This window comes from Haliaeetus leucocephalus, unplaced genomic scaffold (assembly GCF_000737465.1).
Source record: "Haliaeetus leucocephalus isolate CR32 unplaced genomic scaffold, Haliaeetus_leucocephalus-4.0 Scaffold306, whole genome shotgun sequence".
Lineage (NCBI taxonomy): Eukaryota > Metazoa > Chordata > Aves > Accipitriformes > Accipitridae > Haliaeetus > Haliaeetus leucocephalus.
The window spans coordinates 1,841,921-1,865,233 of NW_010972742.1; the positions used below are offsets into that span (position 1 = coordinate 1,841,921).

A 23,313-nucleotide genomic window follows, 5' to 3' on the forward strand; every position below is an offset into this window, starting at 1 on the left:
TGCCATGGTGGGAGATGGGAGGGAGCAGGGAGACGTGGTGGGAGCGGGGAGATCCTCAGAGGTGACACCCTGTCGAAGGTGGACGTGGCTGCAATGGTGGCATTGAATGGAGACAGGTCTTCTGTACGGTTGTGGGTTTGGCAGTAACCGTTCAGCCCAACTGCCGTCCCAGCCCGCCGCTGTGATGACAGAAATCCCTGCAGTTTGCCAACTTTTCCTGAAATGCTTTTAATGACAGTTTAATAATAACAGCGCTTGGTACAGAGCTTCTCACCCCTGGAACTGAAATGCTTTACCATGAAGGGTAAGGACCATTATCCCCCATGTTCACAGGGGGGGAATAGATGGATTTCATTTGTGAGAGTAATTATAACAAGTGGAATTAATCAACTTTTCATATGAATGGTGTTGCTTTTTAAAGACAAACATCGGGAGAGAGTCCTAGATACAAAGGAGAACTCACAGTGGTGTAGATCCATCTGACGGCTTCTCGGGGAACTCGTCAGTGCCTGTGGTGCAAAGGCATTAACGTGCCAAGGCAATGTGCAGAGGGAACAGAAACCAGTGGAAGTAAGTGAAAGACAGGGCACAGTATTGACTTACTGGTGCCCTAGATCTGGGTGAGCAGGCGCTGCAGGGAGCTGCTGTTGCCCTAACCCCAGTGTGTATTGCTCCCTCTGCACCTCGCCTCTCCAGCTGCTCAAAGCCCCATTGCTTGGGAAGACTCTCCCAGCTCCTGAATATCCTCTGGGTCTTGGTGCACTCCGCGTACTACATGGAGAAATTCCATGGAAATAATTACTGCTTCTAGTTTCTTAGCTGGCGGGGTCAAAGAGGCTGTAACCTCTTACAAGTTCCTGCAAAGTCACTGGGGGTTGGGCTTTTTTTTCGTCCTTCTCTGTCCTGCTCTACATCTCCCTCTTGCATCTTGGCCCTCTTCAGACTGCTGGCTTGCAGAGGAAAAGGGCTGGGTTCTTGTGCTGAGTCCAGGGAGACAGAGGCTTGTTCTGGCTCGGACCTCTTGGTGTGACGGGAATGCACATGGTGAATAACAATGCCTCTGTGCACCGTGAACGCAGGTGGGAGAGTCACTGAGATGCTTTCTCGTGTCGCTGTCCTACTGCTTACAGCCCATTACTGGTTCTGTTTGTGGAGATGCCAAGACATGGATTCACCTCAAAGAAAACTGAAGTTCTGGGAAATCTTCCCATTATCTTTGGCGATCTGCTGCTGAGGGCCTCTGCTCGTTGGCACCACAGGAGAGGGGGAGGCAGGAGCTGTGACCCGTCAGATACAGAGCGCTACAGGAGCAGTAGCACAGACACGTTTGCAAGTACTTTGAATTGCAAAGTGCTGCTATGGACTTGCCTGACCCTAACCTGGCGTGGAGCAGCGCTCAGACAGCACCGGGCCCTCGGCCGCTCGGGGGGATCCACGTCTCTCTCGTGGGGAGCAGCCTCTGGGAAGCCCCAGGTCACCTGGATGCACGTCTCTGTGAACGTACATAGCAGTCACCATCCATCCCTGGCTTTCCCCCGGCCCCTTCAGGAAGGATTTGATCATCTGTGTCTATTAAACCCCGATTTTCATTGCACAGCTCATCTCTGAGAAAGATCTGCTGGCTCTCCACAGCAGCTGAGTGCCGAGGTCCTGCTCGCATGCCGGTGGCCACGTGCCAGAGAGGACCTTCCTCTCCAGGCTAATGGAAAGAAAATGGAAAGAAGTTTTTAAATTGACTCTGGATCAATACAAACAGTATTTTCTAAGCACTTTTATTAATAAATATACACATCATTGCTGTCCAGAGAGGATTCCCAAGCATCTCCTGTATGTTCTAATATCTCTGCAATCTGAAGTAATCAATGTATTGGTATCGTATTTTTGACTGTAAAAGGAAGTGAAACTCTTTGGATTCAACCCTCTCATTAACTGCAACTCCATCTGCTGATCAATAGTGAAAAATATGGGCAGAAGGACCCGTCTTGTGAGGAAAAGAGTTACTTGGGCCACTCTTGTGCACAGTGTGCTGTTCAGGAGAGCAGGCGAGGGTCTCCCGGGGGTCTCTGAGCGTGTCCGTGCTCCCACCACATCCCTGTGCAGAGGAGCAGGGCTGGCACCCCACGGGGATGGAAGGGTCATGTCCTATGCACAGAAGGAGGATGGAGCGTCAACTTTTTTTTTTTTTTTTTTGCTTTTTTTTTTTTTTGGCAAATTTGTTATTTTAACTGAAACAAATGTCAGAGGAAAAAATGTTCTAGTGAGGAAGCAGAAGCTCCATCTTCTGTAATTTTAACTTCCCATTGAAAAAGAGAACAATTAATGAACAGAAAAAAAATAATCTTTACATTTCTGCAAAAATGCTGACATTTCCAGCCAACTCTGGTGAAGAGGGGTGCTTCTGCTGGTGCTTAAACAGTGCTGCTTTATGCAGCTCGGTGCTAGCCCGGTTGCAGAAGCCTCGCGGAGGGGCATGGAGTTGTTTTTGCAGGGCTGTGCATGAGCCTTGGCAAGCTCACAACATTGGCAGTTTTGAAAAGCTATTTTGCAAAATGCATGGTGACAATGTAGGGCATTCCCGGTGACTAAAGGGCAAAACCAGCGCATGTGCACTTCTTGAAAAACACTTCAGCAAATGGCTGGGCCAGACTGGTTTGTAACATTTGTCAAAGTATTAGTAATGCTCTAAAGTTTATTAAGCCATTAATGTCATGCTATGGCATTTGTTGGGGTCTTGAAACATAAGAAATGTTTGTGGTGGTAGTAAAATTGCTGGGATCTTGCTTTTTCTTGGAGCTATTAGGTAAAGGGAGGTCAGGACTGCCCTGCAAAGGCAGCACAAAGACCAAGCAGCCTGACGAGGAGCAGCCGGAGGGGCCGTGCAGGGCGCTGCTCCTCGGGAGCTGGGTGATAGCCCAAATGGAAAAGTGATTTTCCTAGAGCGGCTCGCCAGTGGGTCCATAGAAGCGGGTGTTCACTAGAGAGATAATAATGAGCCTTAATGACTTTTCAGCTCAGGGTCCCTTGAATTATCCCTGTATTTGTATGAATGCAGTCCCTCCTGCAGAGCAGCAGCTCTGCCGCGGCTGATAAAGTTTCTCGTGAGATGCTGACGTGGTTGTGAGCACAGACGTTTTCTAGCAAAATGTCCTCTCCTACACAAGTTACCTTTTGTGGTTTTGGAAGTATCTTTGCATAGTCGATGTCTTCCAGGGTGATTTCTCAAGATTTTAAAATATATTAAACTGGCTTTTCTTACAGAAGGCTTTACACACTAACACTTTTGGGTTGTATCTCAACATAGCGGGTTTGTTTGCCAGAAGAATATGAAAAAAACCCAACCCTTTCCTGTTCCATCAACTAGTTATAATGGGCCAGGTCGTGCTTTATTAAAAATAAGTTGAAGAGCTGCATAAAAGGAGTTTTGGCAGTTGGGACTGAAAGCTACCTGGATAAAAGGAGAATATTTAACAATGCAGTTGCTGTGGATTCAACTAAAACTAATGAAGAATCTGCTTCTTTCTAAATCTTATTTTCAGAAATATCATTACCACTGTAACTGCTGTGCCGCAATTCCCAGCCATCTCTCCAGCCCTTGGCACAGCAGTGGTCTCTGCATAATGCAGATATTGAAATGAGAAATCAGCAGTTTGTAATGGGCTCTCAAACTAAAATTAAACATCAATTTCCTGGCTTACAGTCAGATGGTTGGCATTCGGTTAGCTAAGCAAGTATTTCTGGACCTGAGGAATTCTTATTTGGACTTTGATGTTACCGGGGTTGTGTTTTGTCAGTTTTCACTCTCGGATTCCCTTGGAGAACGCACTGTACAAACAAGGTGTTTGATGTGTAGCTTACCCTTGTATACCATGGGTGGAACACAGACAACGTGTCCCTGCAGAGCAGGCTCACCGAGCTGTACTTCAGGTTACACTTACAGCCACGGCTCTTTCTAGGAACGTGCAGTTTCTGAGCAAGAATGAGTGTTCTGGGTGTGCTGCGTGATGCATTTTGCCTGTTGCATTATTTGAGTTCAGGGTAAGCATAGAGCAGCCATGAACGGGTATCACCAGCACCAGGCACAGGCAGTTAGTCTTAAACGGCTTTTTCTAAGTAACAGCCCTTCACTTTGAGTTACAGGAAAGCGGCTTTATCCATTCTGTGTGATGCTTTACCCTTTGACACACAGCGACGTACTCCACCAACAACCCAGCACTCAAGTGCTTTTATTTTTCCTTTTTTCTCGTCAGTGCCCTGGCTTCCCATCTCCCAGCCGAGAGGACCAGGGTGCTTTTTCTGCATTGCTGGTGGCTCAGTGACCCAGACAGCTCCAGCTTGGAATGAGAGATGTTGCCGGGGCTGTAGGTCCTTAGGTGAAGTGTGGAACACATTGTGTTGCCTGAGAGAGGAATATTTTTCAGACAGAACTTCAGCAAAGGAACTGCTTCAGCAGCCCAACGTGGATCTGAGCAGCTCTGGGGGATTCTTCAGCCTCGGAGGGGTTCTCCTCAGCATCAGGTGACCTCTTTTCTCCCTTGGAAGGGAAATGGCTCTTCAAACCAGCAGCCCTGTTTGCAGTTTCTCATGACCCTCCGCTTTCTTCTGTTTTTTGTGTCTTGGTTTGCGTTTAAGTGCTTAACAGGAAAGGCATCTTCATGTAAAGGGTCCCGCAGGCAGGAACTGAGTGTCTCAAGAGGTTCTTTGATGTGTTTTTTGTCACCTTCTATACAGCAAAAGTATGACAGGAAAGTTTCCATTTTCTGTTAAAATTCCCCAGGTCTTTCCCTAATACCTCTTCTGTTCAGTGCTGCTGCTTGTTGGCATTAGAGCTGAGATTATAATTTAAGCATAAACCACTTTTCACATCAAACCTCAATCCTGAAATTAATGTTCTTCTGGAATTAGGAATACAATATAGTGTAGAATTTGCAAATAGCTCCCTAAAAGAGAGACCTGATTGCCCCCGTCCCAGCCACCCCTGTTGTCCAGGAGGATTCATCAGGCCCTGAGCTGGGCACAGTCCAGTCCAGAGGGCTAACAGCAGTAATTATATCTGGGGCTTGAGAGCAACACCCTGAAGTAAACAGATACGGAGCAATAAGTTAAAGCTGAGGCTGAAGCAAACCATGAAGCGGAAAGGAATGACTATTAGAAAATGAATGCATTGAGCTAATGCATTATTTTGAGGCAAAAGGAGAAATTAAATGTATGCTGAAAGCTGGCACATCAGTAAATGGGCTGTGGGTTTTACCCATTTTACATTTTAAAATGCTGAAATAATGTATGTCTTATGGTGAAATCCCATTAATAAATAATGCTCTGAGTAGGGAAACAAGGGTTTGGTTAACAGGAAACGGGGACTTGGTTTCTCTTCCCAGAGCAGACGGGGACAACCTTTGTGTCACGGGGTAAGTCATCGTTAGGTACTGATCTTAGGGGGAAGAACAGCAGGCAGAGCTCATGCCTGACACTGATAAAAGAGAGGAAAAAAAAAGGACTGGCCTTTTCTTCCCAGAGTTTGGAGCAGGACAGTGGTGCCGGGTGCTCCGATAGCCTTGTGGGGGTATGGAAGTGTGCAGTGTGGTTAGGGCACGCAGCTGGTGCCAAAGGAAAATGTCAGCTTTTCATTCTGAAAGTGAAGTACTTTGGATCCCAGATTTCCCATTTCAGGGCAGCTTTTGCCCTTAACTCAAAGACAGCCCTCACACACCTCTCTGTTCTCAGACTCTGGGAAGACCCTCCCAGCTATTAATATGTTGAGGTTTTGTACGTAATGTTCTTTTTAAAGAAATCCTGTTGTGAGTTTAATTATTTGCATTGGCTTTTCATGTTGCGATGTCTCGCTGGTGATCAGTCGGTGAATTTAGTCTTTATATTTAAAGTATGCAGTGGGGCAGCATTGTCATGCAACAGTGGTGTGCAGTGGAGCAGCATTGGCACACCATGGGGCAGTGTTGGCATGCGGTGCTGGCATGTCGTGGGGCGGTGCTGGCATGTCGTGGGGCAGTGTTGGCATGTCGTGGCGTGATGTTGGCATGTCGTGGGGCGGGGCCGCGGGGCCGCTGTCCGTGGTGCTGAGCCCCGTGCCCGGGGGAGCGGTTCTGACCCAGCACGCTGTGGCACCGTCGTGGTCCGCTTGAAGATGCTCTGTGTTGGGAGCTGCCACCAAGCATGAGCTGGAGCGGCTACGGACTGGTGGCATCCCCAAAAGAGGGTGGAATGGACGACCCCCCCTTTCCAGTCCCACCTGCGCACTGGGGGACTCCCAGGTTTAGCTCCTGCTCTGGACACCCCTGGCCACAGTGAATTCCCTTTTCTCTTTGACATCTTGAGAAATCGGTGCCAAGCATGTTCAAGGACCAGCAGCTTTTGTTCTCACCTGAAGAGGGGAAGCTGAGTTGTTCTGGGACAGGTAGCAGGCACCTCTCCAGGCACTGTTTTAGCCTGGCCAGGCGAGCAGGGATTGAGTCCCTGTGGCTGCTCAGAGAGAAGGAGCAGCAAGTTCCTCTCTGCTCAGTTCACAGCGGGTGCGTTTAGGAGGGGACCTTGCTCTGCTGCTTTGTGTCTGCGAGCCAAGCACGCTCAGTCTAGTCCCTGGCATGCAGTCCACACACTGCTCTTTACACAGAGGAATAAGATAAAATAGCTTCCTCCCCCTCACGTTGCTACTGAAAAACAGGGATGGGGAAAAAATAATCCCTCAGCCTCTGCCGTGCTTGTGGTGATAAGAGCAATGCAATCATTTCTTTAAAGGAGGCAGCCAAGGCAATTACATTATTTACTAAACAAAGCCATTTCAGAGATTTCTGCATTGTGGATGTTTTCTCGGTCATTTTGCACCAAATTCGTTGCAGCAGCAAGGCCAGAGAGTTTGCCTTGACTCTCCTCACTACCAAAATAAATGTACAGGATTGTTCCACTGAGCAGCTGTGAGTGGGGAGAGAGAAGAAGGAAGAGATGGTACGTGCCGACAGCTCTAAACTGAATGCGGTGAGGATTGCTATGTATGAGAGAGTTCAGGGGGAAAAGAGGAGGAAGTCGGAGAGGCAGCCAAAGCTCACGGGATGGCGAGAGCCAAGCTGAAGAATTCCCCTTCAGAGAGCAATTCCCACGTAAAAACTGTCCCACCAGCCACGACAGAAGATGTCCATGGGGTGAGCCCCTTGTTACCGGCTCGGAGGATGGGATCCTTGGGGAGTGATGTCGGACAAAGGTATTGCAGGACTGCAGTGATGCGTGGGGCTTTGTGGGTGGGGGAGGCAGCACCTTTTATCTTTTAAATGAGAGAGAAAGGATTAGTGCCACCATGGGCTGGAGGGGTGGTGGATCAAATCTTTCTGATAGCGATGTTAAAGAGCCACACCAGCTCCAAAGTTGTATTATGAAATAGGTAGCTGGAGCAGAAGAAAGCCAGTTCCTTTAAATTTTTTATAAGTGCTTCTTGGTTTTTTTATATGCCAAAAGCATGTCTGAATGGCAGCCCTGAGACTGTGGGGCTGCCACACAACACTGTTAACTTGCATTGCGCCTTATCTGTGCAGTATAAGACCAAAGCTTATTTACACTGCTAATGCCACAGTATGCACTGTACATAAGCACCATGTTTGCATGGAAGGAGAGATGCTCAATCCCCCATCTGAGGAATAATTTATCTACAACTGCAAAAAAAAAAAAAAAAAGAAAAAGCTACCATACAAAATGCTGCAGCCTCTTTCTGCAAGCACACAGCTGATGTGTACAGAAAGAAATGAGCTGGTTTTGAGGAGAATAAAAATGCTTTACATTGCACTTGAATTACAGTGTTTCAGAAGAAGCCAGGTCCCCTAGTTATGATGAGGATGCATATGTCAGTAATTTAGTTCTTGTTCTGTTCATTCCATTTTCTGTTTTATTCCCCCCCGCATCTATTCAGCCTTTCACCCTATCCATGCTGTCTTCCTTCTTGGCAAAAATTGCCTCACCTGTGATTGTGTACTGTATATCTTCTAGGATGTAATTTGGTGCTGTATCTAGCTCTGGTTTCCAGTGCAAATTAGCACTGTAGGAAAGCTGCTGCTGACGGTGAATTTTACTTGTTTGGCTTTAGATTGGAAGGAGTTAACCACCTCAGCTTCAGTATCTTGGTGTATCTCACCAGTGGGCTGGGGGGAAGATGGCAACAAACCAGGATTAGCAGATGTGGTCCCCACTGGGGAAGCCGAGGAGGGAGGTGTGCATTGCGGGAGCAAGGCAGGGGCATTGGCGTGGTCATTCCCCCCGTGCCGACTTTAGTGTCCAGGTCTGGGATGCAGAGTCCTGGCGTACTTGCGGAACTGAGAGTGCATGTCTTGGTTTGATGTGTGGTGTGTCAACTCTCCAGATGGCACCGATGCCAGCTCTCTGGTGAGCAGACACTTGGAACTTGTGGGTCAGTGCCTTCTGACTTTATGAGGCGAGGGCTTACACATGTGGAAAGCTGCAAATGGGCATCGTGTGGGGGCATTGGAACTAAATCCGTGAAGCTTGTGTGGTCTCCACATGTTTGGACAAGCAATCTGTATCTGCTCCCAGTGTTAATCAGACTGCTTTCGCTCTATTTTCGTGTCTTGCTTTCATTGCTTCAAAGATACATCAAAGATTGACCTGTTCTGGGGGTACCTACATCTCTGAAGGCATGTCCCCAACAGTACTGTTGGCGAAGCCATTGGAGTGAGCTTGCTGCCTTCCCTGTGCCCTTCCAGGCACTGTTGGTGTACCCCTCATAACAGTGCCAGGATGTTCACGTCCAGATGCACTGGGGCTAGAAAAAGACTCCTAGTTGCAACTGGGGGACTCTTGCAACTCATTCCAACCACTGCTAATCAGCTGCAATTAAACACCCAAGAGGGGCTTTTCCTCTTTTGCGCTCAGGGGCTTGGTGGGTTCCTGCCCAGGACCAGGGAGCCAAACCTTCATCCCAGAGCTGATCCTCCTTGCCTCTTGGGGGGAGCATGGCACAAAGGAGGGATGCTGCAAGACATCATTGAATCTAGGGGGGCAGCAATTCAAAAAATCGCATAGCTACAGTGTTTTAGGGGACCCTTGCCAGAAGGCCAAGCGTGCAGAGTACAAGCCGGGTGCCTCAGGGCTTTATAAAAGAACCCAATTCCCTGTGTTTCGCTGGAATTTCAAGTGTTTTGCTGCAGTCTTGTTGTAAGGAAGTGATGGTGCCTTGGGGTCTGCTGCTGAGAGGTAGAGAAGTTGATGGCAACGCTTCTATGCTCCTTTGGCAGCGGGCAGAGCCCTGAGAGCTGCCACTTGCAGTGTCTGAATTCCCAACTGCTGGGCTTTCCTTCTTCTCTGTGCGCTGCTGGTTGACAATTGAGTTGGCAATTAAGATTGAGATTTGTGCACTTCTCTTTCACTCTGTGTGCAAGCAACAAAGGCAGGAAGATTGCTTTGGAAATGATGAATAGTGTGTTTGAGATGCTTCGTCTCCTCCAAAGCCAGACACAAGCAGCGTTATCAAGTTAGCAGTGACAATTGTCACTGGGAGTTGGGAGTGAAATTACCAGGTGATGGTGGAAGAAGTTGTGTTACAGGGTGTTCTCAGGCATGCAAATGAATTCTCTAGGCAACTGAAGCCAGTGAAGTTTATTCTCACCTACTTTATTTACCTCCTTACTCTGTCTCTTAGTCATTGCAGCATCTCAAAACTTTTAGGGGTCCTCAGTCAGAACAGGAGGAAAGGATTTGAATTCATCTGAAGAGAAACTACTCCCCAGCCATGTATTATTCCACATCTGGAGGAAAAAAGGGGAGTTCAGGGCTGGCCCTGGGCATCTGGGATGAGGATGCTTTCCTGTGGGTGGAGAGCTGTGGGTGGGATGGGACAGGTCCAGGCTGCTCATGTGGAAGTGGCTGCTGCTGAAGATGCTTGGAGCTACTTTGGTACATCAGGGGATTTGACCAGGGCAGGCTCCCGGCTGCTCCGGGGAGGGCAAGCTCTGCTGCCAGACCTGCAGTCCGGCCACTGAAACTCTCCTGGCACACAGCAATCATGAGGCTGGAGCAAGCCATGAAAAGTTGAGTCTTTCCCCTACGAGCTGGGCTTTTCCTGAGGCAGGTTGGTCCCGTGTAGCTTGTGTTGGGGGGGAATTTGAAAGAGAAAGGTGTGACAGGGAACAAAGTCACAGAAAAGCCCAATGCTGCGCTGTGCTTTCCATGGAGCCGCTCTGTGTTTGGGAGGAAGCTGCTGGCAGGCGTGAGGACATGTAAATATCTGTGTTTGGATCCCATTTCATGGGCTGGTGATCTCTCTGTAATACCAGAGATGTGCATTTAAAAACACAAACAAACATTTTTACAGGATAGTCATGTCCTGTTTATGCAGCTCTGCTGGAAGTAGGGGAAACTCTGACCACTACCCGTCCTGGGGCAAACTGATACTTTTTAGGGACTGCAAACATAAACGTAAAGTATCTGGTTTTGAAGCTCTGCCCTAAGCCCTGCAAGGGCCAGAGGCTGGCAGTGCTATGTGTCCCCTCCCTGCCCCGCGTTTCCACCCCTGTCTCTTTGAGTCATGTTTGCTGAGCTGCCGATAGCCGAAATCTGAACTGCTGAGGTTTGGGGAAGAAAATCAGCATTGCAGAAGAGTTGAGGTTGGAGAGGACCTCTGGAGGGCTCTGGTCCAACCCCTTCTCAAAGCTGGACTAACTTTAAAGTTGGCTCAGCTGGCTCAGGACCAGTCCTGCTGAGTTTTGAACATCTCCCAGGGTGGAGATTTCTCAGCTTCTCTAGGTGCCTGGTTCAGGCTTGATCACTCTCAGGATGAATAATTTTTCCCTTGCTGCATCTTGTACCTGTTCCCTCTTGTCCTTTTACTGCACACATCCAAGAGGAGGCTGACTACACCTCACCCGTCAGGTAGCTGAGGGCAGCAATTAGATCCTTCCCTCCCTTTCTCTCCTTCAGTCCCACCTCCCACAGCCTCGCCTCGTCTCTCGGTTTGAGATATTTTTGGCAGGAATAAATGGGACTTTGCTTCAGCCATGTTACAGTCAATAAGGTGGCTGCAGTCTGCTCAGTGAGAAATAGCAGCACTCTGCTAGGGCGAGTTTAATGCAATGTTTCTTGGAGATAAAGCACTTCGGGAAGCGAGGAAGCCACCCAAACGTGTCTGAAAATGTAATTTCTGACCAATTGATGTTTATTCCCCCAAGGGGCAGCCAGGCATTAACAAACAGATCTCGCTAAATGTGTTTTCATTGCCTGACGCTGACCAGTGGGAAGGTCCAGTCGGGCCATTGAAACCATTATAACCACTCTGTCCTTGCGGCCAGGTTTCCCGGTGATGATCTCCATAGCAGGTCATGGCAGCAAGTGCCTGAGTGCAATTCCTTCTGCTGTTGAACCATTGCTGTGCTGTATTACTGAATCCCCTCCCGGGGGGACAATAAGTCAACAGCTAATTTATTTTTTTTTAACATTTCTTTAACAAAAGCTTTTTCCCACAAAGAGCTTTTGGAGACCTATCTCTGTCTTCAGTGAATAGCATATGCTGGTATGCCACTTCAGCTTTCAGCGAGGTGCTTTTGTGCAGGAGAAATGCTGGGGCAGGACTTCCCCCGAGCAGGCATTGCCCACCCCTGCCCCTGCCAACACGCATGGTCCAGCCTCAATTCTTCTGCCGCTACTCTCTTGGCTGCCCGCTGAGGGTTTATATCAGAAATTTAAGAAGTGCTGGGGCTGGGGGTAGTGGAATGGTTTGGTTATGGGAGGATTTCTGCATCTGTGCCAGACCTAGCTCCTGCACTTCTCCCCTCTGAGCCGGGACCGTCTGTGCCAATTTGTGAAGGTGGCACTGCCGCGTGTCCGGGGGGGGCAGGAACCGGCATCGCTGCAGGCAGGGTCCCTGAGGGAGCCTTCACAGAGAAGACATGAAAGAGAGCCCAGGGGATCCAGAGAGTTTCGCTTACAAAGTGCTTTGGCCTTGATCCACCTTCCCTCCGGCTGGGCTGGGCAGCCCCTCGCGGGGATGTATTTCTTGCGGTGGGAATCTCTGTATGGAGAGTGCTGAGTCCATGTCAGGCTTCACTATGCCCCGCGGATGTTTGCTGACAGGGTGTTGATGCTCTGCGATGGTTGCCCAGACTGGAGCATGGCACCTCTGAGCATTCCGCCGGCAGTAACCAAACCGCGGGCTGGTCTCGGAGTTGGGGTCCAACCACCCAGCCTGCCTGCGGGTCCGTGCCCAGTGTCCCAGTGGGAAGATGCCCGCTGGGCATCGCCTCTCCTCGCAGCCTTGGGTGTAGTTTCCTTGGGTTGTTCTGCCAGGCACCGTTGTACGGCTCTGGGCGGGGGGGGTGGCACTTTAACCTGGGCATTTCTTTCCCGCGTAGCAGTGGGCATTGCTGTGTGATGCTGAGCGTGTTTTTCAGTGTAGGACCGCTGCAAAAAAGGGGTAGGGTGCTCAAACGCTGAACTCGGTTATAAGGGCAATATGCAAACGCACTGCTTGATCCTGATGAACGGGAAACGATCCCAGATCCCGGCTGCCAGCCCAGCGAGCTGACAGCTGGCATCCTTTGCACTAAACAGAGCCGTTCGTAAACACAGCCAGCAATTTCATCCTGGGCTGCAGGGTGGGGGCTTGAGCCCGGTTGTTTCTTGTGCTTATCCCAGAGCTGCGCTGGAATGACCCTGAGCTCTGCTCATCCTCCCTGCTCTGTACCCACTCTTCTGCACGGGGACAAGACCCACATCACTGTGTCCCAGCCAGGGCTCAGCTCTGAGCTCCCTCCTGCGGGCTTCGGTTGTGTTTCGGTGGCTGGTCCCATGTTTGTGGTCCCCATCCCTCAAATCCCTGTCCCCAGGCACACTCTGGCAGAAAAGCGTTTGCAGCCCCGTGAGCCTGACTGCAACCGGGTGTCTGAGGGGAACAGGCTGAGCTCTGGAAGTGCTGAGCGCTCCTCCCACGGCTGCTGGTGAGATGCCAGCGCTGCTGAAAATCTTGGTGCCCTATATAGGCGCTGACACGCAGACGAGGTGCCTAACCTAAAGATGCCTACACTTGAAACATGCACTTGGGCTCTGTTTATTTTAGGTCCCTCATTCCCAATCAGGTCCCATCAGGGCATGGGGATTAGCACATTCCTCCTCCTCCAGTGGAGGCTTTCCTGCTTGCGGTGAGAGCAGGATGCCAGGCACGGGCATCCCTCTGAGCAGGCACCAGCTGCCAGCGCTGCCAGCCCAGCCGTCGGCATCGTGCGGGACCGCGATGGAGCGGGGTCTCGCAGCCCATCTCCGAGCTCACGCACAGTCCTTCCTCTGCAAGGCTCAGCCGCTTGATGGGACCGCAAGGACTCTTCTAGCTCATTAGGAAAGGCAGGGAGGTGTGCGTTAGGGCAGCCTCAGCGCCTGTAGGACCTTCTTGCCCAGCGGGCAAAGCCCCGTGCCCAGGCTTGGCAGCGTCCACCCCTTTGGGAGAGCCCAAACTTTCTGGAAGGTAATTGCAGGCAGTGCCAGGAGCTGCCGGGCATTGGGCTGGGAACGGCTCATCTGGCTGCAGCGGGCAGTGCTGCGTTTTTGGCACTGCACCTTGTTTGTTTCTAAACCCTATGTATTTTATTTGCGATGTAGGTTTTGCAGAGGAACGCCAAGAAAAAACTCCCTCTGCGATGAAACCAGAGCCCCTCGGCGGGGAGGAGGCAGCTGAGCTCACGCTGCCGGCGTGCTGCCTGCCTGCCTGCATGGCATGCTTTGCTGCCGGTGGCGGGAGGGTTTGTTCGTGTGGCACTTCTCCAGCCGTCAGACGGCTGTCAGCGCGTGCCTGGAGCAGTCGGTGGCTTTTCCTGGTGCCCACCGGCAGAACTTGCCGAGCTTCCTCCGGACCGGGGGTGCTGGGGGCTGGAATCCCTTCCCTGGGGTGATCCCTGCTCCGTCCCACAGCCGGGGAGGTGGGCTGCCCTTCCCCGGCACGGAGCATGCCTTCCCCTCTCGCACATGTTTGCAAGCAGGACGCGTGCATCTTCCTCTCCCTTTCCCCTTCCTCTTGCTCGTTCCTTCTCCCCCTCTTTACTTTCTTTTTTCATCTCCTCCCATCTGTCCTTCTCACATCAGGCTATTTTGGGGGTTGAGTTTCTCACTGTCAATATGGTAGGAACCGTGGTGCATCTCATGTCTTAGAGGATGAACGCCACTTCGGGAAGCCTTCCCAAGCAGTTACCTTGCTTGATTCATTATAACCCCCCTGCCTTGCCCCCGTCTTGGAGGTGCTTCAAGACCAGGGGCTAAAGGGCACTAAATCTGACGGCTCTCTACTCTGGCTCAGAGCCCCTGGTCTCGAAATGCCTCTGAGCCTTGCAAGTGGTTATTAAGCAGCCTGAAGCCAAGCATGCTGTTGGCAGGTCATTACTTCTGTCTTTGTAACTTCCAGGGGCTTTAAGTCAAGGCATGATTTATTTATTTTTTTGCTTGGAAATGATGGCCGTAAATTGAATAGGAACTGCACGACAAGAAGTGAATTTTTAATACTCTTCATTTACCAAAATACCTCCTAGAAAAATCAGGAGACAGCGAAGGCACGGAGCTAGCAAGGAGTTTGCTGGGATCTCTGTGCAAGCTCAGCTGAGCTGCTGCCATGCTTTGCTGCTCTCTCCTCCATCCAAGCATCTTTGAGGACTTGAAACCCAGGGACAGTATCTAGCCTCAAATTATCTGTGTGAGGCAGATGAGCTCAATGCCACTGAGATCCCGCAGCACCCTGGCAGAGCTGCGAGGAGAGCTGGGGCTCGGGGCCGGCTGCCTTCCTTTCCCCAGAGCCAAGGGGACTGGATCTGCAGCCTGAATCCTTGGGGCAGTGGGGCGTGAGGGGTGCTGCCCGCATCCCTGCCCAGTTGCAGGGACCAGAGCTGCCTTTGCTGGGGTGTGCTGGGGCCGGAGCCGGAGCCGAGGAGGCAGGACGGGGTGAAAAGGTGGCTGCTCAGCCGAGGAGCTGCCGCGCAGCGTGGGCGGGCAGGTGATTGCTCTCTCTTGTACATAAGCAAGGTGTATTAGTGGCTTTTGTTCTAATAATAAATACGCCATTGTCTCTTCACCTTCTAATAAAACCCTTCCATTTTTTAAGGGGCTGCAGCTTGAAATGCGATGACAGTTAAGTTTCTTCCCCCTCTGCTCTGCTCCTTTCTCTCATCCTTCCCTGCTCTGCCCCTCTCTCCAGGAGATGCTGTTTGTGCCAGCCGGGAGCTCAGCATTGTGGTTTATGGTTTTCAGGGCTGAGACGAGGGGCTTCAGCTTTCCCTGTGCGGTACGGCACTTCTCTCCCAGACCCCAGACTTTGGAGGGAGTAAAGGTTGGGCTCACTGCCTGTGTCCTGGTTATCTTCCATAGTAGGAATGAGATGAGTCGAGGTTTGTCTGCACAAGGATACTCAGGGAGGCAGATCTGGATGAAATAAAAGTGAATTTAAAGTAGATTATCTAAAATACATTAAAAGTCGGTGTAACCTTTCTGACTCAGTTAAATGGCTTTAATTCTGTATATTGTAAATCTATTTTCTTTTCAAGTGAGACTGTGTACAAAAGGGTTCATGCTGTTCTGCTGATCCCCTCTAGAAGTTAACCTGAGTTAATTGTCAGATAAGTGACACTGCAGACAAGTCCACAAAGGCTGGGGTGGAGTTTGAGGAGCAGCAAAGGGAGGATGCTTGTGCAGCCCCTCTGGCGCTGGGTTAGCAGCTCTGCTCGGGCCAGGCTTACACTTTTGAAAAGTTTTGGGGATCTGGAAACAACTGTTTTTCAGATGAGAATTAGAGTGATTTTTAGTTTTCCTAAAAATTTTTCCATATTTTCTCAGCAATTAGACTGTTTATGAGAATTTGGGTGCCTGGTGGGAAGAAGGAGGGCTTTCAGCATGACATCTCAGGGTCGCTTCTTCCCCCTGTGATCGGCACAAAGCATCTAGTTCATTGGGAAGCCGACAGCACCTTTTTGTTACTATTTTATTGCACAGAGTGGCCAAAGCCACTGTTGGGGAGGTTTGTAGTCTGTCCATCACTGGAGTCCCTTTTATTCATGCTGCCTTTTTGTGAGTGAGATGTTTATTCACCTTGCAAGCCTGTGGCTTGCCTGTTTGGGAAAGGTGTCCTGGGAATCACTCCGGCTCATCCCGCTGCTCTGGGACCCACGGTGATGCCAGACCTTTGGGGTCTGCAGGACCCCATCGTGCTGTGTGATTAAATGGGCCATTGCTGATTAGTTTTCAGGAGTGGTGTTCTGCCTTGGGGAGCTGCAGCTGAAATAAGCTCCTGCTCATACAGTCTTCCCAGTTGCCAGCTGGCAGTATAATAGGAGAAAACCAAATAATTTGCTGTTTCTTTCCCATAAACATCTCTGCGAGACATAAAAGGCTCCTGTGCAAAACCAAACGTGGGTGGAGGGGCTTGAGCAGCCCCTGCTGCTAATGTGGGATAATCCAATTTGGCTGGAAGGAGGTGAGCTGACGGGGCTCCTTCCTGGGGCTATGCTTTCCTCTGGCTTGCAGCTGGAGAAAGTCTGGGTTGTTTGTCACTAATAAATGCCAGGGCTGCTCAGAGGGACAGCACAGCTGATAGACCCACCCCGGGGCTTGACCGCTGGGAGAGTTGGTGCGAGAGAGCACTTGGGTGTGAACCGACTTACTGCTCCGTGATCATGGCACCAGCAAGTTAGAAATTAGAAAGGCAGGGGGGTGAAGGTGGCAGGTCAACGGCTTTCTTTCCACAAGCGGATTATTTGTGGGCAAGGCTGGCTGTGCGGCCCCAGGGGCACAACCCAGGCTGGGGGGGGTCCTGCGGGACCCCCCTTGGGCTCCTGGGAGGCCAGGAGCGATGGCCGAGGCTTGGCCAGGGCTGAGCCTGCAGAGCGGAGGTGGGAACCCCCAGCTCTCCCCGTGAGCAGCCCCAGCACCTCCTGCCCCTGTGGCCCCCCCAGCAGCTCCCCGGGGAGGGCCGGTGGCCGGGCTCGTGGGGAAGCGGGGCTGCGTGGGAGCCTCTTGTCTAGACAGAGCATCTCCTCGGCTCCCCCGGCTCCCTCCCTCAAGGTCTTCTGGCATCTCTCCCAAGCTGAGCAGATCTCCCAAGCTGAGCATCTCCCAGCGGTCTCCTGAGTCTGATGTGGGGGGACATCACTGTCGGTGTCACCCGGGATGGCGGCTCCGGTCGGCACAGCCTGCGCGCTCTGCAGGTGTTTCGGCTTTGGGGCGATGGGTTCCTCCCTGCAGCCTTCACACAGATAATAAAAGAAGAGTAGTAGCAAAGTAAATCATGCTGCAGGGAGGCCCTCAGCTCAGGGATGAATTAGCTTTCCTTTGGAATCACATTTTAATTGAAATGTCAATTTATTGCTTTTATTTAGTTTGAACTATGCTGGAGTGCTGTGGACTCATAAAGCACAAAGTAAAATAAAAGAAAAACCTTTACGAGCTGCAACTGCCCCCTTTGCTTTGGTTATATTTCTCGATCGCCCTGACTCACGTTAAATAAGGACAGGAAAGAGGGCACTGCTGGACACTGGGAGGCAGGGAAGGGCTCCAGCTCCGGTGACAGGGACCCATGGCCATCCACAGAGATGGATATGTCTTGAAGAGAGTGTTGGTTTTGCAAAGGGAATTTTTCTCTTTGCAGCTGCAATTGCTTTGTTTCTTAGCACTGTGCTGCTGGCTGGCTGGCTGCGGGATGTACAGTACACGAGCACGGTCCCTTCGCGTCTCACCCGCTCTCATACATCTCTGTGTTCTTTCTCCCCCTGCCATGACCCCCCCATGTTACCCTTATCATTCTTTTCTGTTCCTTTATTTTGTTTTTCCTTCTCTGGTTATCACCTGTGTCTGTAAAACCATCTCTGTGAAGGTGTGCATAGGAGAAAGGCCATGTTAGTTCCTAAAAACACCCCAACCAGCATCTTTCAAAATCTAATTTCTCCTCAGAAAGTGAGACACTGATTTGAGACAGAGCAGCGATGCAGTTTGCGAGATTCATTAAAATAAACCCCCCAAAATCATACAAAATGTTTTTATCCACGGAGCTGAGTCCTTAAAGGGGCTGTACACTGGCAAAGCCACCAGAGCATCGCCAGGTCCCCAGCATCCCCAGCCGGGGACCTCAGCAGGGACATGTCCCAGGCACGGCGCAACCCCCGGCCGAGCACTTGGGCGGTCGCTTGTCCCTCCGGCATTGGCGTTCCCCTGGCACAGCTCCGGCTCTCGCGCTGGTTTCTGCCTGGCAGCTGTACGTTTCCCTCACCTCCTGTGATGCTCTCGCTCTGTAGGCCACACGCCGAGGACTTCAGCATGGATTCCTCCTTCTCGCAGTAAGTGCACCGCACGCGTTTCCTTGCACCGGCGCTGTGGGGAGGGGGGCTGAGGGCTGCTGTGGCACCGCCGGCCCCAGGGACCATCACTCTTCCACTGGGGAAAAGCCAACCACGTTCTCCGGAGAGTAAAAGTCTCCCTGCCGTTTGGGGTGTGTGTGCGGTGCATGTGCGCATGGTGTCTCATGAGCCAAGTATTTTGGGCAGTACCTGCCGCCAAGAACAGCGGTTAGCCTTGACTTTAAATTAGTGGTAGATTATTCTGCTTTTAAGGGAGTTGATAAGCATGAGGTTGGTCTTTAACTGCTCTTGGCACCAAGGAGTTGTGTACAGGACTGGCAAACCCTTCTGAAAGAGCAATGGTTCCCACCATGGGGAAGACTAGCTGCGCTCAGAGACAGACAAGTTTCTTGGTGAAGGAGTGATATCTTTGGCAGCAAATTGGTGATTACCCATTAGCGATGAGCTCCATGCGCAGACTCTAATTAAACAATCCAGATTCATCAGCAGAAGCAATTATAGGAGCAGACTCATGAGTGTCAATATCCAATGTTGCAAAACAAATAAGCCAAACAAAACACAGCATGTTATTCCATTGCTGCTTCTCTTTCTGGTTTTTAATCTTTTTAATTATTATTATTCTATTAAGAGCAAGCGATGCTACTGCCTGGCCTCAAGCAGTGTGGGGCCAGGGCTGGGGCTGCTCCGTGTATCCTAGTGAGGCTGCGGAGACCTTGGATGGGAAATGCAGTGTAGGGTTGCACGTGGGCACGGCACGGAGCCCCTCGGTGCTCCCCTGGCTGCTCTCGGATGTATTTGCTTTGTGTACCTTTCCGCGGTGCATGCTTGTGCCGATACCCAGAGCAGCGCTGTCCCCCGGGAATGGCCCCGACCCGGGGTTCCCAGCCTGGGGAGGCACCGGAGCAGCCCTGGGGTGAAGCAGGGTGTCCCGCTTCACCCCGGAGCTGAACTCGCATTTTCGGGGGCGCGGGGTGCTGCCGGGTAGGTGCTGCGCTGCTGGCCCCGCCGTGCATCACCGCCCCTTGCTCTTTGGTACTGAGGGCACTTGCACAGAGACATCTTCAACCCCTGAGTGCATCCCCGCTGCCTCCAGTGCTTGCTTTGGTGCCTGAAAATGAGCTCCACACCTGCTAAATACAGTTGGAGAGAGATGATAGCTGCCTTTGGGGAATAAGGAACTGATGAACTCTTGCAACATAGAAATCCCATTTTCATTGCAGTGTCCTCCCTAATAAAAAACCAGGAAGAAGCCCAGCAGCAGATTTCTTTTTATCACTACAGATTCGTGTACCCTTTCCTGCAGTGTGTGTGTCAGGGCTGGCCAAGGCCTGTGTCCCGGCTCAGCAGAGCCCTTGTGCCCTCAGCGGTGGTGCCTCCTGCCCGGCCTTTATCCCACTGACACAGGAGTGCTTGTGCGGATGAGTTCAGGGCATCGTTCATCTCATGGTGCAGGATGAGTGGCTGTGAGGACTGGCGTGTGAAGCCAGCCTTGGCCTTGGGCAGAGTTTTTCCAGAAGTGGCTGCTTGGAGCTTGCTTTTCATCCCCCCAAAATAAAATTGCAGTATTACTGCTGGAGCCAGGATGCCATTACCTGCATCCAGCTGTGTTTAATTTGCTGCAGAGTGGTTGGCAATATCGCTCTTTTCTTTGGGCAAAAATCACACTCCATAATAAAACAGGAGATGCTTTTTTTCCAATTTATTCCCATGATAAATGCATGAAATCTTGAAGAAACAAGTTTCTGAGCTGGTCCTGGGGCAATGTGTGCCACAGCATCCTGATTCCCAGTGCAGCGTGTCTATTGGTGTGGGACTCAATTTTGCTAATCATCGTTTGTGATGTGCCTCGGCATGTGCTCTGCCCGGAGCAGCTCAGCCAGCTCATTCCTGGTGCTGCATGAGCCGTGGCTCAGAGTGCTCCATCATTTAATGGGGCCACCCTGGCAGCTTGGCCGAGAGGCCGGAGCTGGCGGGAGCAGCTGCCTTCCCGCGGGGCTGCGATGGTGCCACGGTGGCTGTGACAGTGTTATAGCGACTGTGACGGTGCCACGGTGGCCGCGACGGTGCCATGGTGGCCGCGATGGTGCCCGCGAAAGGCTGATGCAGAACCTGCTGAGTGCCTCAGGGCTGGGTGCTGCCACGATCTATGGGGATCGTCTGGGACTGTGCAGAATGAGGAGGGAAGTGGCTTCAGCATTGCACCTACTAAGGGATGGGGGACAAGAGTGATTCGTAGAAAACGGGCAGATTTCCTCTGTTTGCAATACGTGGCCTTTGGGACCGTGCAGGCTCTCGCCCTGGTCTCCCAAGTGCTCTCAGGTACCTCCCAGGCGCTGAAACCTTCGCCCTGAGAGAGGTCTCCCCTCTCCCCTTCCCTGTGTGGGTCAGCAGCATTGGCCGGGGGAGCTCTTCCCCCCAAAGCGGGGAGAGGCGAGCGATGCCGCAGCTCCCAGTCCCTCTCTAGTTACTTTTGTGCTTTCTTGTTTAAAAATGCGCCAGAGGTTTGTTGCAGAAGCTGCTGCAGTGAGAAACGTCCAGGGGTGTTTGACAAACCCCTGGAGAAGCTGAGCTATTGATGGAGGAAAGCTCCGAGCGTGCTGGCGGTGCTACACGGCTCGGTGGGAGGGTGACGGGGTGTCCACGTTCGGCTTGCAGCACAGCCGAGCCTGGAGCTTGCAGAAGAGGCAATGAAGCAAAACCAGGCAGTAGATTTTGCAGAGCCCCTGTTGTAGGCTGGTCCCTGCCCGGTGCATGGGGGGCATGCAGGGGGGTGTGTGGGAGATGCCCCCCCAGAGCCATGCAGCCCCACGTGGTTTTGAAGCCGTTTTCTTGCACGCTCGCCGGTGCTGAGCCGGTACAGCCTCGTTGAAACCCACAACCCTCCTCCTTTGAGTAATTGTTCAATTACTGCTTATTGAGCGTGGGGGCAGCCTGTTCCCTGTTTCTCACTTTGGCAGGCGCCCAGGTTTTCTATACGCACACAGCCGTACAGCTATTCCCTCTTCCCACCTCAAAACTGTGCACTGGGAGCGGCTCAGCGAGCTGGGAGCTCTGGTGGGAAGGGCTGTAGCTGTCCCCTGTCCTCTACTCATCCCAGGATAGATGGAGGATGGCAAACGCACAGATCACAGAGGTGGTGTTCAGTACACAAAGCTCACTCGGTGTCATCCGTCTTGCTTTAGCTTCTGTACCCAAACGCCTGTTACCGTCAGGGAAAACGGTGGAAAAAAGGAAAGCATCTCCGAAGGAAATCAGGAGGGCTGGCAGCTGCGGGAGATGTGCCTGGGTAGTTCGTGTGGTTGCTATCAGCAGGTGTCTGAGCTGTAGGCTGGCTGGTTCAGTGGTTTATTTGAGAAGAACTTTGGCTTCCACTTGGCTTCCCCGATGCCCCGCGGGGCTGTGCTGGCACCGGCCGCCCTCTGTGCCGGGCCGGTGGCTGAGCGAAGGACCGGCAGCAGCCCGGCTGGGATGCGGTGCCTTTAGCAGCACCCTGCCTTTTGCACAATATCCCCTGCTGTTCCTTGCGCTGCAGGATGCTGAGGGCAGAAACGTTGCAGACCTGCACTTCAGCGCTGCTCCTCACCTTCCTCTGCCCGGGGCCACATCTGGTACCCACAGCCCATCCCCAGTGACCCCACCTGGGCCATCAGCACATTTCTTTAACTTCAGCTATTGTATGCCACAGCCACATTTCTTATGTATTTGACCGCTGTGGTTTTGCAGGGAGGATGCAGAGCTGTCCTCCGGGCTCAGCCAGAGTGGGGGGTCAAGTGGGGTCTCATCTGAGAGTACACCGTCTTGGCAGAAGTGGGTGTTGGCAGCCACCAGATTGCAGAGTTTTTGGTTTTGTTTTGGTTTTTTCCCCCCCATATCTCTGAATAGTCTCATTTGCATCCCACTACATGATGGGGGAAGTTTCTTGAGAAATTTCCTGGAACAAGAACGGCATTTCCCACCCAGCCAGAGTGTGAGAGCAAGGATTGGAGCTGTGGAGAGATGCTGAGATTTTTTTTCTTGTCTTTCAAGAGCCATATTTTTTTGGAAGATACCCTTCTCATGGCAAGAAGTCTCTGTTACAAAATAGAGCAAAAACTCCCTGAGCACCTAAGCCCTTTTTTGGAAAGCAGCAGGGCAGCAGGGAGGCTTTGGGCAGCGTCCCAGCGTGGGGGGTGGCAGCTCGCTCCCGTGGCCGGCCGGTGGATTTTGGAGCCGTCTCAGTTTTCAGGCCATGCCTGGTGGCTGTCACATGCCGCGGGGACCGGAGGGGAGCTGCCTGCGCCCGACTGCCCATGTAAGTCTCCCGGGGACGCAGAGCTGGGGGGTGCGTCTCCGTCCCCCGTCGCTGCCTGCGCTGCCCGTGTGGGTGAGCCCTGGCGTGGGGCTGCACGTGGGTTGCTATTTTTCGTGGTTTACTCGTCTTTAAGGGGAGCGTGTTTATCCCCAGCTCTCTGGGGAAGGCACAAGTATGGAGCTGGGGCTGTGCTCCTCGGTGTCTATTTTAATGCCGCCGAGCCAGGCTGTGCTCGTCCCGGTCTTGCATCCTGCACTTTTCCGAAAAAGCTATTGTGTCTTTTTTGGGAACTCATCATCTTAGAACAAATTGCCTCCAATCTTAGATTAATAAAGTACAATAAATAACCGAACAAAGAAAATGAAATTGCTCAGGCATTATGAAGTGCATAATAGCGGTAATTACACTTCCGAGCAGAGGGCTTGTAACTAAACTTGTACTGTGATGATTATCTGTGGCCCGGGGAGGTTCAGCCGGGGCGAGGCGGGGGGGAGCGGCGTGCTGCCTGCACCCCTCGCTGCTGCCTGCACCCCTCGCTGCTGCCTGCACCCCTCGCTGCTGCCCAGGCTGGGCTGGGACCAAGCTGCCCGGCCAGTGGGAGGGATGCCCGGCCATGGCAGCGGGGAGGGGGCAGTTTGAATGACCCAGCTTGGCTGAGCTGCTGTGAAGGCAAAGCCAGTCGGGGTGCGTGTTTTGGGG

At 51.8% G+C, this 23,313-nt stretch overlaps 1 protein-coding gene across 1 annotated transcript in view; it reads left to right on the forward strand.

The window, feature by feature from the left end:
- The first annotated feature begins 7,061 nt into the window (after positions 1-7,061).
- The window catches only part of KCNT1 (potassium channel, subfamily T, member 1), a 45,000-nt gene continuing 28,748 nt past the window's right edge, over positions 7,062-23,313 (forward strand). Inside the window, 2 exon segments of the mRNA XM_010570774.1 lie at positions 7,062-7,210; positions 18,261-18,302. Coding sequence (XP_010569076.1) covers positions 7,062-7,210; positions 18,261-18,302 — 191 coding nt within the window.